This window comes from Rhipicephalus microplus, chromosome X (genome assembly GCF_043290135.1).
Source record: "Rhipicephalus microplus isolate Deutch F79 chromosome X, USDA_Rmic, whole genome shotgun sequence".
NCBI classification, from domain to species: Eukaryota; Metazoa; Arthropoda; class Arachnida; order Ixodida; family Ixodidae; genus Rhipicephalus; species Rhipicephalus microplus.
The window spans coordinates 211,273,598-211,288,437 of NC_134710.1; the positions used below are offsets into that span (position 1 = coordinate 211,273,598).

Consider the following 14,840-nt stretch of genomic DNA (forward strand, 5'->3'; position numbering starts at 1 on the left):
GTAAACACTATCCCGATAAACTATAAAGTGCTGTCCGCAACGAATGTTTGTGGAACGGTAACGCTGTTCCCTTAACCCCCGCTATCATGCTAAGGGTAGACTTTAACTGTCTTTTACTGAGGCGGTCCCGCGCACAAGGGCGTGGCAGCAGACGGCATGGTTAGTACACTTACACGAACAGTAACAGCGCTAAAAAGCTAAGCCACTCAAACTGCCACCGAGCAGGCAGTACATGATTTAGATTGTTTGAAACGTTTCTCGTCGGTAGGTTTGTCGCAATGACGTGCCACCGTATTCGTCAGTAGCCATCATCACGTTCCTGTGAATTTTCTTCAGGCATCATCGCACTCGCATAAAGTCGTAGTAATTACTGCATGATCTACTGTTGATGCGCTTATTGCAAATGGGCAAAATCGGAAGTTCTTCCCAGTGACATACGTGACAGAAAATTCATAAAGATCAAATATTCAAAGAATATTCAGTTAGTTCGAATATTTGAAACTTTTGAATATGTGGTTATCAAGACAGACAGACAGCAAACTTTATCGAATATTACAAATGCAATATTCGGTGAATATTCAAAACTTTCGAATACTTGCACAACCCTACTGAAAAGCCTACAGAAAGCTATTGTGGTTAAGATGCAGCTTACTTTTTCTTGAACCTGACTCTGGCTGCTGGCTGTGCTAAGCTTGCGCTCCAGGTCACTGTTTCTTTCCCGTAGAGCCTTCAGCCTACCTTGTAGCTCCTCCGTTTCCACTGCACAATTGACAAGAATGAAAAGCACAAGGTTTTGAGGATTTCAACAAAGCTATGCATAATGCATACACCTTCCATTCTGCTGAGCGTGTAGTACTAGTAAGATTTACACCCACCCAACCATGTCCAACAGCAGTTTGACATGAGCAGAAGAACTTAAGTACCAGAATGACAAAAAAAAGAAAAAGAAAAAAGCTATCATGTATTCCATGTATGAAAATAACCATAAGATAGAAATTCCTTTGTTTACGTCACTGACACTGTGTGTGTGAAGAAAAAATTCTTTCGTTGGTGTAGTACTAAAAAGTACCTTGAGCTTGAGCATTTCAAATTGTGCTACAAGTGTTGCGACAAAATTTCCTGCTTGTATGGTGCTTCAAAATGTAGAATATTCAATCATCAAGCAACTAGAGTTAAACCACAAGATAATGAGCATTATTATTTTGCCACAATTACAGTGCAACAAATACACCTTTATAATGAATGAATACAGAAGATAATGATGCTATTTTGATAACTTGACTAGATGAAGTTATTTTTGACAACCATTTTATTCCTTCTCTGGCCCATTATAATAAGGTCTTTAGGTTATAAGGTGTAAAATATACTATGTTTTAAAATTTACCCTAACCAGCATGTGCAACCTGTAGTAAAATTCTAAATAAAAGTTTCAGAGGTCAGGGTCTAAATTGTATGCAAATTTTGTTGAGGTGTGGCTTCATTCATTTAGCACAAATGACACCTGAGGATGTCCTTTCACTGCAGTGCAGTCTGTTCTACCTTGAAACCACACTTGAGGTGAGTTTTAAGTAAAAAAAAAAAGTATATTCATTCATTATGAAAAGTGAATACCTGAGAAACTGTGCGTGAGGACACTCAGCCTTAGACATCAAAGCAGATATATGTCATAAATATTAAAAAAAAAGTTCATTACTCCCAAATATATGAAAAAGTTGTTTTGATGCCTATTGCATGTGCCTATTCTAAATTTAAGCTGCCAGTCATACAAACTATACAAAAGTTCCTTTAGTTAGCCTGCTGCACCAACAAAGCTAAGGAGAATAGAACAGCAAAGAGAAGGAGAGGACAGAAGCAGCTGAAAGTACAGTAATATAACTAAATATACAGGGTGATACAGGGTAAATTTTTAAACACTACACATTTATTTACCAAAGTTCAATGACATCAAGGCTACTGTCATTTCCTGCCACAAACTTTAGCATGACGATAGTTATAGCGCGATAACAAAACGACGACACAGAGACGAGAAGGACACGAAAGACACGAGTCTTTCGTGTCCTTCTTGTCTCTGTGTCGTCGTTTTGTTATCGCGCTATAACTATCGTCATGCCATACCAACTAGCCCAAGCTGCTACACTCCTAACGAACTTTAGGTTGCGGAGGAAATACTTTGCCGCAATTTCAACGATACTGTTGCAACCAACAAACACTAGTTAATTAACTTCTTAATTAGTGACTTGAGGGCAGGTGCTTATTTTACAAAGCTTTCTATAGATATAAATATGTGGGGTTCAACGTCCCAAAACCACCTTATGATTATGAGAGACGCCATAGTAGAGGGCTTCGGAAATTTCGACCACCTGGGGTACTTTAACGTGCACCCAAATCTGAGCACACATAGGCCTACAATATTTCCGCCTCCATCGAAAATGCCGCCGCCGCAGCCGGGATTCGAACCCGCGACATGCGGGTCAGCAGCTTTAGCCACTAGACCACCGCGGTGGGGCTTTTACAAAGCTTTAGTGGGTGCTGATTTATGGCATACATATTCTTTAGAAATCACAAAATTTGCACACAGTTTGAAATATTCATGATAGAATTCCAATGTTGAAATAGAAAACTGCTCATATCTGGTGTGCATGAAAAGCGACCATTTTGTTGTCAAACTGGAACTACCCGGGACAAGGAAGTCGCGAAATTCAAATGAAAGCATGCCGTGCCTGTATCATTTTGTGAAAAACTGCAATTCATCTAACTCATTCCAGCGGATTGCCTCACTTCTGTGTGTAGTGTTCAGTGCTTATCAGTTTCTTTGACCACTTTATCTACAACAGGGGCCACGGCAGGCAAATGGTCATTTTTCAAAGGCACTAAAAAATCAGGTTTTAGGTGCAAAAACAGGCAGGCAAAACAAAGTTTTAGGCCCCAAAACTCGTAAATATGAAACAATAAAATTTTACAAAAATTCAAATTTTTGAAGAAATACATGCTAGACTTGTGTCTATAATAGAAAAGCAAAGCAAAAAAATGTTTTAGTTTAAGATAGCACAAAGACATCAATAATTTAAGCATACCACGCAATTTTTTCCCACAAGGTTTGCAGAACATGGTCTATTTTTTTATTATTTCGCATGGTGAGTTAAAGGGGCCCTGAAACACTTTTTTGAGTAACCATGGAATTAATTCATTAGAAGAACTTATTGCCTCACAAATCCAAAGCCGCAAAATTTTAAGAATCTGCCCAGTACGAGCGGAGTTTCAAATATTTGTGATACGCTGCAATCACATTCTCTCTTCTCTCATCCCAATGAAAGCGCTGGAAGCTAAGCAGGGAGCGATGGGAGGGGCAAGCAAAAAACATCACGTGCGCCTCGCGACCTTGAGCACTTTTTCTTTTTTTTTCTTTTTCTTAGAATACCCCACTTGTTCAGTGCGATCGCGCGCGCACGCAGGACAAGTGACGGCTTTTTGTGGCGATCTCTGTAACGATCGAGCACACCATGTTCTAATCAGCCAATGGTTGATAGATGGGCATTCTATAAGTGATTTTCGAGCGTCTTCCAATATTTGTCGAGAGAAGAGAACGCAATTTTTAGCTGACCTTGATAATTTATTGTGAGTTCCAGGTCGCATGCTGTGCTATAACTGTTGGATTGCGTGTTCTCGGGAGCCTCTACTACCGATCGGCAGCGTTTTCTGACCATGCTCAAAAAGTGTTGCAGGGCCCCTTTAAGTGACCACCGTCAAATAAACACACTCCTGGGTCTCTTTATTTTCGGCATGGCTGAGAAAAACATCACAAAAGCAGCAAATAGCCAGACTGCTCATAAGCCAAAAGGGTCTTTTAACCTCGTATTAACCTGGTATAATTGCACAAGATCAATTTCTTCTCTGTCTGTGAACACTTTAAAGGGCCTCTCACTTGGTTTGAGCATCTCGAGCTGTTAAGAGAAATGCATACACTGGTTGTTCATGATCTCCTCTGCCAATATTTGCAATGCTACACGCACCAGAAAGAGATAAAATGTCACACTGAATGCCGCTTGCCCTTCATCTCACAGGCACCTCCACATGGTGGGGGTGACCTACAAGGAATGGTACTGCACAAGGGCCAGAGTGTGCCACTACAAAGCCGTGCCCCCCCTCCCCCCAAAAAAAAAGTTTCTGCATACAACCCTGGCCCCGGGTACGTCAAAGTAGAACGTGAAATTTAAGCAATTATTCGAACCGACTTGTAATTTGTGCAATCTGTTGCTTGAATGCAGGTGTGAAGGCATACAGAAATATTAAAATATGCAAATGAAATCTGTGCACATAATTTATTTATTTATTTATTTACTTTGTGTCGAGCGAGATGTGAGACTAGGTTGCCTTCATTTCATTAGCGTTAGTGTTCTCACTGTGCTCACATCGTGCCGGTGCCACCCCTACCAACGCTTGGTGCGTTTGTGGTGCATCGTCCCTCAGATCAGTTCCAGAAGTGCGACGTTGTATATCATGCTAAGGATAAAGGATTCATGCCTGCCTCTCTAAATGTGCGTGTCTAGAGAGATCCATCCCACAAAAACAAACAATATGATACACAGAATGCCGAAACCACTCAACGCTTGCATGCATGACCTGGCTGGGGTATGTCATACGAATGTAACCTTCTGTGAGCATGATTTGTTCATGCTTCTGCATAGTGTGATCTTGAGGCTCCGAGTTACTCCAATAACGAAGAGGGCAGGAAATAAATTGGGCTTGCAAAGTCTACACGGAGTGAGCAGCATAAGTTTCAAGCTTGCTTCCTCACATCATGATATCACGGCTTGGCTCGTTAGCAACCAATTAAAAAGTTCTTATGCTACAAAGCATTTCATTGGGCTCACAACACCTTCCAGCATCTAACCAAATCTTTTATGTGACCTGTGAAATATCCTTTAAGAAGTAAATCACAAACAAAAGAGGAAAAAAACACGTGGACATCTTATTTTTTTTACCTACACTCTATTTGCAATAATCATAGACTGTTGCACTACCTAGCGAAATTCAAGAGCGGCCTCTCGAGAATGATCAGTAGGCAGATGCTCCCTTGTTCGGCTGTGCTTGCCTCAGTGTTAACGCTATGCAAGAAACGAACACAAACCACTTTGTATGTTTCGTGCATCAGTGAATATAGCGGATCGTCCCTGATCCGACAAATTTAATTTGTTCTCGCGAGAGGCGAAGTTTTCGTGAAAATGGCAACTTGCGTGTGGCTACTCGAGCGTTCGATTATAGCGTGCAGAATACACATATCAGCTTCGCTGGATTTTCTGCAGACACGTTGGGTAGGTAAATGTTATCGTCTGATCTTTGCAGTTGAAACTTACCTTGCTTTATGTGCGTATAGCATTCATCAGTGCTTTTGTAGTGCATGAATCCCATAACGTTTATTGTACGCGGAGAATAACGCAGGCTCGCGATTTGCTCTTGCAAACCTTGGCCAACGCTGTGCCACCTGATTTTTACGTTCGTTGATATATGGCAGCACACTGCAAGTGATTCGCTTTATGCCAGGTGTTAGACCGAATTGTTTTCCGCGACCATATAAACGTGGTGAGTGATGTCGTGTTGGTGTTGTGCGTGGTGAGTGACGTGCTGTTGGTGTTATTGAAGTCTTTTGGCAGAGAGCGTTGCTCAGCTTACTTTCAGCAGTGGTATTCAAAGAAACCATCTTGACATCGAGAATTTTTCACTGGACGTAGAACGCATCAAGAGTGACAGCGACAATGAACGATCAGCTGCTAACTCACAAGCAGCCAGCTGCACTTCACGCCGCCTCGTGCATTAATGTTTTTTCAAGCTCGTAAGTCACTTTGATTGTATTTATTGTATAATATCTTTCAGCGAGCTCAAAACAAAAGCATAGTTTTCCTTGTGCATAGCATGTAGCCTAATTACAGTGGATATTACAGAGCGCTGCATGCCACCAACCCACTCGAGCTCGACCAGCGAAACGAAATGGTTAGAGCAATGAAACGTGAAGTTACGACTACAGTCCACGTCTTTCTGTTAACTTTTGCACTTAATCGGTACTGTCTAAACGATGCTGTTTGACGAATTTTCACAATTTTGATGTTGTAAAAAGCGTATGTGTGTATTCGTTTCGATATCCATGTTGCAATAGCGCTGATGGAACCTGCGACATCCGAGTGTAGTGAATTGTGCACTGTTAGAGTCTGATCATGATTTTGACACAAGGGCTACTTCGTTTCAAGTTACATGCTTGTGTTCCATGGTGCTTACAGTGCAAGTAATGACGACAGCCTAATATGTTTGCAAACCATCGCTATGTTAAACATTCGGTCCTATGCAGCCGCTACAGCACACTACTCGCTGGTTGCCCACTACTGCGACAAATCCATCAGGCAGGATCGGCACAAATTATCTCGGAGTGTCATTCAGTTCATACGTCAATTCAATTTGCTGTGGCACTCACAGGATTACGCAAGGTGCCAATGCGTGGTTGATCAGCTGACATCACCACCCTTCGCACTGTGGCAAGGAATGAGGTAGTGAACATTTAGCAGTTACTATCGTTTGGGAAAGCACTTTGGTCCGCTGTACATTCATACCACGATCAAGAGCTCATTCAGTGACAATGGCACGGGGCATACGTTCGTGCGTACTATCTTTTCCTATGCAAGTTCACGGTTTGATCATCCTCTTGAAGTTATCTTAGATTACACGGCATGTCAGCTACAGCCCGTGGGCATTGTGTATACTTTCTCCTATGATCCTCCATGGTTTCGCATTCATTGTGCATTGTCCTCTGGCTGCACAGAAACACCTCCTGTTCCCTACGTGAGCGAGCAGACGTCGGGGAGATTACAAGCAGACGCGACGCGAATGAATACATGTATAGAAGCTAATCTGCCTTACTATTGGCAATAAGGACTATTGGCAATAAGCCGTGACAGTGCTGAAAGCAACTTCCGAGATGAAGTATAGCATGCAATGAATAGAGTTCCGAAAGCCCAATTTTGCCCGGTAATATGAATACTGGTTTCCAACTGTACCCAAAGCAAAATTTGAGGTTAAATAGTGTGCATATAAGCAGCCATTTGGAAAATAGGCATTTATAGGCATTTATAAAATTGTAGGCACAAATGTCCAAAATAGGCTAGGCACTACAGAAACATTATCAAAACCACTCTTCATCTCTAATTCGTCCTGATTTGATTGATTGATTGATTGGTATTTGGGGTTCGACATCTCAAAACCACCATATAATTCTGAGAGACGCCATAGTGGAGGGCTCTGGAAATTTCTACCACCTGGGGTTCTTTAGTGTGCACCGAAATCTGAGCACACGGGCCTACAGCATTTCTGCCTCCATCGAAAATGCAGCTCCCGCAGCCGAGATTCGATCCCGTGATCTGCGGGTCAGCAGCTGAGTACTTTAGCCACTAGACTACTACGGCAAGGCTCTAATTCATGCTCATATATCAAACTGACATGGCAGGAACGCAAGCATCAAAATAGGCATTTACCTATAATTCGGTCTCTTATCATGACGCATGTTGTAAAAAAAAAAACGCATTTTCTTGCCCATAGCCATTCCCCTCCCTTCCCTATGTTCAGCATGCCATGCTTACTGGTACGAAAAGCGACTGAAAGCGCTTAAAGCGTGTGACAAATCGCTGTTGTAACTCCACTCATACTTAGCAGATTCTAAAAATTGTTGCAGCAGTTGATTTGTGAGCCAATGAACTCTTTTCACTACGTTCAGCATGCCCACTGGTACGAAAAGCGACTGAAAGCGCTTAAAACGTGCGACAAATCGCTGTTGTAACTCCGCTCATATTTAGCAGACTCTGAAAATTGTTGCAGTAGTTGATTCGTGAGCCAATGAGCTCTTTTAATAATGCTATTAGACAATTAGTACTTCAAAAATATTTGCAGGGCCCCTTTAAGTTAAAAAAAAGCAGTTCTCTACATTTATAAAAAAAGAAATCAATGTAGTAGTTGAACTCAAAGTTGGTTAAAATCACCTTCAAAGAGTACAAAGTGGCTATTAAAACTGAAAAAAGCTCATTGTCTAGAGTCCCCTGGCTGTTTGCCATTGCATTTCACATGAGGAGTTTCATCATGAGATCTTGGCAACCATGGTTATACACCTTGATTCCCAAGCTCTCATGATGAAAGAAATCACTTTGAAAAGCATATATTTGACACCCAGATGAGCTTTCACTTCTGCAATAAAAATGCGCTTTTCTTGATATGCAATTTCGGGGCACTTTCTGAGTTTGGAAATCATGTTTCTGGCGCTTCTTGTGGCCAGATCAGGATGAAAATTTCCCCGCATACTCCTTGATATGCGGATAGTACAACTATCTCCTTTAAAATGTGATATCATATATAAAGTGAACTCCCTTTAAGACGAACTCTGTTAAGACCAATTCTTGTTAATGACAACAACTCAGGAACGTTTGTTTGGTTTCCCATAAACTCAATGCAAGAAGCACCTGCCTAAAACGAACCGCCTACCACGTCTCTTCTGTTAGGACGAAGTCTCACAGCCACTGACAACAACCGTAATTCTTCAAAACGAACATTACAGTCTTGGTGGGGGCATTAAGATGAACAAGAAAAAGCAAAATAAAATAAAAAAGACTCCCGACGCAGAGACTCAAAGAAGTCGAAAGCAAATTGCTACATGGAGGGAGAAACGGAGATAAGTAGAAATGGAAAGTCACTGCATAAAGCTGGTATCTCATTTACCCCTAGCCTGTAGGTGAAGAAAGGGCCGACTTTGTCAGCAAAGAAAGCAACAAAAGCATTTTCTCCTCATGTTCTTCAGTTCCCTAACAGGAGTACAGTGTAGAACGGAAGGACAAGAGCTTTGCTCGAGGGGAGAATGCAAAGGAAAGGGGGGGGCACAAAAAAGCCAAATGAAAGTGAAAACAGGATTGAAGATTGTGCATTATAATCACATGAAACTGAAACCACATATGCGGCGCTAGTACTCCCACCAGAGGAGTCACATCGCCATCACACCATGGCACCTGTGCACAAGTGGTCATTTGGTGTTATTTTGCCTAGGGCCTGTGTGCATCGTATCTGTTCACAGTGAAATGCAGCAAATCCAGATGCACCACTTTCATTATGAAAGTACACGACAAAGGAAGGTCATTTTGCATCCTAATATAGCTGTGTCGTGTCTTCATAGCATGCATGAGGCTTGTGATCATGAGTAACGTAAATGAAGACGTTCAGCTGCATATCCTTCAGAAAAAGTTACTGCGGGCTGAAAATAAGAAAATATACGAACCTCAAACAAAAGCTTGCAGGCTTTCATAAGCAACTTGGCGAATATTGGCTTTGTCTAGATAGCAATATGCAATGGAGGCATATCCAAAGGTGATAGCAAGACCAGTAAAACAGCCTCTCAGAAGGTGAACAGTCAGAAGAATAAATTTTATATTCTTTCAAGGCAAATTGTGCTTGTCTCTGCCTTTTTATCTTTTTCTTATTGTCAAACTAAGGTCGTGGTACAGTTTTTTAGTTAAAATGTGGTAACAATTTATTCATGAGCACATTTATTTTGAACTTGCAAAACCAAGTACTCATTACATTAGCCTAAATACTCTACTTAAAAGCATAGTTTTTATCAAGCTGAGTCAAATAAATGCTTCTTCTTTTCCTTTCCTGCCCATTATAAGTATACTTCATTCGGTGTTTTCAAGCAACATATTTGGGCACACTTGGCATAGTAGCATTTGGCTTTTGGGAGCACTTATGATACGACAAACTCCTGATAAGACGAACAAATTATCCTGGTCCCTTTGAGTTCATCTTAAAGGGAGTCTACTATATAAGTATTATGAACTTATATTATGACGTCTGGGTTGAGACAGCGTTTATTCAGCCCAAGGGCTCAGCAACGAACGGGCAGTCTGAGACCGAGTGTGCCCACCCGATGATGATTGTGGTGACCCCCAGTGAAGATGAGGACAGGGACCCAGACGGATGATGATGATTATGATAATGCATATATGAGAAGCACATAATGAATGCCCACACTAATTCCCCCCACATCGAAGCGGCCAACCTGGCCGTAGCAAATCAATGTGGCAGAGAACGTCGCCTGAAAGGCTTCATGCGAGACACGTGCACGATCTCTGTGGAGCGGTGACGGCGGTCTGTTGGGACGACAAGTGGGGTCACACGATAATTAACGGGCGAAGTCTGTTCGATAACTATGTAAGGCCCAATGAAGTGTGGCTGGAACTTGTCACACAGACCAGGTGTACGAATAGGTGTGAACAGGAGCACCTCGTCAACAGGTCGGAAGAGTACAAGGCGATGGGATGCGTCATAAATGACTTTTTGATCTTGCTGTCACGCTTCCGTGTTGATGCGAGCACGATCGCGACACCAAGCTAGTCTTTAAATGTATTCCTTGCTGGAAGATGGAGACGAGTTGACGTCACTGTTGAAAAAGGAAACGTTGAGGAAGAATGTAGGGGAACGTCTATAAACGAGGTAGAACGGCGAATAAGCGGTGGTGCGCTGAACGGCCGTGTTGTAGGCAAAGGTGAAGAATGGTAGGAGAGTATCCCAGTTTTTGTGATCTGGACTGATGTAGACGGCTATCATATCAGCAAGAGTACAGTGAAACCTCTCGGTGAGGCTATTGGTCTGAGGGTGGTAGCTTGTAGCTGTCTTGAGTTATTCCAGAGGCGCGCAATACTTTATTGAGCACTTCTGACAGGAACACCCTTTCACGATCACTGAACAATACACGAGGGGCACCGTGGCGCAGAATGATGGCGTGCAAAACGAAGTCAGCAACTTCCGAAGCAGAGACAGTTGATACAGACGTTGTCTGTGCGTAACGTGTTAAGTGGTCTACGGCAGTCACTACCCATCGTTTGCCAGTGGATGTGACGGGAAGAGGGCCGTAAAGGTCGATACCTACAACCTCAAATGGTGTTGTGGGGCACAGAATTGGCTGTAGGGGCCCAGCCAGTGCAGTTGTCTGGATTTTACGATGCTGGCACGGGACACAGGAACCGACGTAGCGCGTGATGCTAGTAGAAATACTGGGCCAGTAGAAGCGACTTCGAATGCGATCGTGAGTTTTTTGAATACCAAGATGTCCGGCAGTCAAGTCATCGTGGAAGGCTTTAAGCACGTCAAGTCGAAGAGAATGTGGTAACACGGGGACCCAGCATTGACCATCAGGGTGGTAGATGTGACGATACAGGACTTCATTCTCCAGCTTAAATCGCAAGAGTTGACGATGGTGCCGCGCGTTAGGTGGATGGGAAGCTCCTGAGAGCTGGTCCATAATACGCCTACAGTACGGATCAGACAACTGGCTGGAGTGAAGTGTGCACTTGTCGTCCGATAATAGCTGGTCTATTGAGGCGAGCGCGGGCGCTACAGTAGAAGTGATAGGCGAACTTTGACCGATGCTGAGCTGGGTATTTGGTAGCGGGCAGCGCGAAAGGGCGTCGGCGTCTTGGTGTTTTCTACCTGACTTGTAAATGACATCGAAGTCATACTCCTGTAAATGTAGAATCTACCGACCCAAGCGTCCAGACAAGTTCTTCAACCTGGAAAGCCAGCATAGGGCGTGGTGGTCCGTAACGATCGTGAAATGACAGCCGTAGAGATAGGGACGGAACTTTTGCACTGCCCAGACTACAGCCAAGCAATCCTGCTCAGTTATGGTATAGTTCTTCTCGGTCGCGGTAAGCACTCTACTCTCTCTTTTGAAGAGGTGTTGCGTTGGAGCAGAACGGCACCTATACCACGGCCGCTAGCGTCCGTATGTGGGATGGTCGGTGCGGCCTCATCAAAGTGGCGGAGTACAGGTTCGGACGTGAGGGCACACTTTAACAGGTCGAATGCCGTTTGACATTCTTCCGACAACAGAAAGGGCACCTCGGAAGCTAGAAGCTGGTGCAGTGGAGCCGCTGTTGAAGCAAAGTTTCATATGAAACAGCGAAAATAGGAGGCGAGACCAAGAAAACTTCACAACTCTTTCGACCTTTCGGGGCGCGGAAAGCGAAGCACTGCAGCAATATTGTCCGGATCCTGTTGAATTCCGTCTTTGGTCCCCACGTGGCCCAAAACCTTGATAGCTTTTGTGGCGAAACAGCATTTCTTTGTGTTCAGTAGGAGACCAGCGGCGGCAAAGCACGTCAGAGCGTCATTCAAACATTGCAGGTGCTGAGGAAACAATGAAGAAAAAATGACGATGTCGTCCAAGTAGCAGAGACACGTCTTCCATTTGAAACCGCGTAGCACGGTGTCGATCATGCGCTCAAATGAAGCGGGCGCGTTGCACAGCCCGAAAGGCATAACGTTCAATTCGTATAGCCCGTCGTGGGTTGCGAATGCTGTTTTCTCTTTATCGTCTTCGTGCATGGGAATTTGCCAGTATCCGGAACGCAGGTCCAGGCTGGAAAAGTATTTCGCGCCTTGTAGAGAATCAAGGGTGTCGTCAATGCGAGGCATTGGGTACAGATCCTTGTGAGTGATCTTGTTAAGCGCCCTATAATCGACGCAAAAGCGCACGGAGCCATCCTTCTGGCAAACCAGAACCACAGGCGACGACCAAGGGCTAGATGAAGGGCGAATTACCTCTCGTTTGAGCATGTCAGCTACGTTTTCTTCGATGATTTTTCTCTCAGCAGGTGACACCCGATAGGGCCGGCGGCGTACAACAGATGTTCCGACTGTGTGGATTCGATGCGTTGTAGTAGTGGTGTGGCCCAACGTCGAGGAGTAACCATCGAAGGAAGTTGCGTGTTTCTTTAACAAAGCAAGTAGCTGTTGCATCTGTGAAGGTGTCAAGTCGTCGCTAATGGCTGCAGCAAAAGCGGAAGAAGATGCAGGCTCACCCCTAGGGCTGTCGCTGGAGGAGACGGCATGAAGTGGCACGACACACGCAGGCTCGAGATCCGTAATGCAGGCCACCGTGGTGTTCTGGGGAAGTATAATTTTTTCGGATGTTGTATTCACAGCGGTGATAAGTGCGGAACCATTGAGAAACCAAACTACACTGGAAGCGAGAATGATGCCTTTACCGACGCATCTAAATGATGGTGAGACCAAGACGTCGCCATGGTCGATGTCCTTGGAGGTAATAGTTACAATTCGCTCTTGACCTGGTGGTAATTCGGTATCTTCCGCAGCTGTCAAACGAAGTGGCCTCTGAGGGTCGTCGCTGAGCGTGCAGTCCTTGTCGGTGAGGTGGACGACGCGTTGGCCACAGCAAATAGCCGCGGAGGCAAAAGAAAGAAAATCCCATCCTAAAATTAGTCGGTGAGACCAGCGAGACAGGACAGCAAACTGGATATGATGGCGGATGCCGTCGATGGAATCGCGCACAGTACAAAACGCGGAAGGGCGAAAGGCGTTCCCCAGGGCAGCGACTAACGTGGGACTATCGTAAGGCGTCGTTACTTTCTTTAAATGTTCACAGAAATCAGCACGTATAACAGACAATGCCGCACCTATGTCCGCCAAAGCATCGACTCGCACTCCTACTTCCACAGAGACTATGTTACACGGGCCTGATTGAGGAAATTCAGTTCTAATTGCGAATGCAGTTTTTCCTCCACAAACTGCATCATTTAGTTTTCCGAATGAATATCAGAGGAGAATGAGGCGGGCTGAAGTGGAGAAGTGGAACGGCGGAAGGGCGAAGGTGAGCAGCGTCTAGTGTTTCGGCTGTTCCGTGGTGCAGTCGATGCTGGAGGAGATGGAGACCGGTGCGGGGAGACGAATAACGTCGACCTTGATAAAAGGCCCCACTGTACAAATCCCGTTCACGCATGTCGTTCCGACGCTCATCTTGCTGGCGCTTTCGGCAGAAACGAGATATGTGGCCGCGATAGCCACAGTAGTAGCAGACAGGGCGGGACGAGCGCCAGGGTGGGGAGTAGAAGTCGTTCGGGGCCCCTGAAGATAGTGCGGTCAGGTGGGCCAAAGAAGAGTCAGGAGGCATAGGACAGTAGTTCACCTGGGGAGCAGCAGCGACCGACGCGTACAATGCTAGCGGCAACGTCTTGTTTACCTCGCTGGGAGGCATAGCAGCGACCTGCGCATAGGTTCATATGGGCCGAGACGAGGGTGACTGGACGTGAGCCGGAGAGCTCAGAGATGTCAGTTCCTCCCTGATAATTTCGCGTAATGTCGCTCCCGCAGACTGTGGAGAACACGGTGGAGAAGGTGGGAAACCCATGTTCTGTAACTCTTCACGTATTATGTCTCTTATGAGGTCCCGGAGAGGTCTGTTAGATTGTTCGCCTATGTCTGGTTGTAGACGAACAGAGTCCAGAGTATCGAGGCGCTGACATGTCGTGACGACGTCGGCTATGGTAGCTGGGTTCTGAGCAACCAGGGCGTTGAAGGCAACAGGGCCTATACCCTTCATAATGTGGCGTACTTTGTCGGACTCTGGCATAGATTAATTGGCCCGCCGGCAGAGCGCAAGAACGTCCTCGATGTACGACGTGTACGACTCACCGGAATGTTGTTGGCGAGTGTCAAGGGTTCTCTTCGTGACTGCGGACCAAATGGCCGGTGTGCCAAAAACGTGACATAGCTGCTGCTCGAAGGTAGCCCAGTCGGGTATGTCGATTATGTGGTTAAAGTACCACGTCTTCGCCACATTGGTCAAGTAGAAAAATACGTAACGAAGCTTGGCGCTATCGTCCCAGCGATTAGCAACATTCACGCGGCTGTACTCATCGAGCCAGTCTTCCACGTCTTCCCCGTGACGTCCGGCGAAGAGAGGGGGATCACGGTGGTGGCTGTGTAAGTACACAGGAGGTGCGGCTGAAGACGGCAGGGGA

At 44.9% G+C, this 14,840-nt stretch overlaps 1 protein-coding gene across 3 annotated transcripts in view; it reads right to left on the minus strand.

Moving 5' to 3' along the window:
- Positions 1 to 14,840, minus strand: part of LOC119187719 (golgin subfamily A member 2) — a 157,413-nt gene that overhangs the window by 123,562 nt on the left and 19,011 nt on the right. For all 3 annotated transcript variants that reach the window (XM_075878546.1, XM_075878545.1, XM_075878547.1), the window contains one exon: positions 653 to 759. In XM_075878546.1, coding sequence (XP_075734661.1) covers positions 653 to 759 — 107 coding nt within the window. The remainder of the gene's footprint in view (positions 1 to 652; positions 760 to 14,840) is intronic.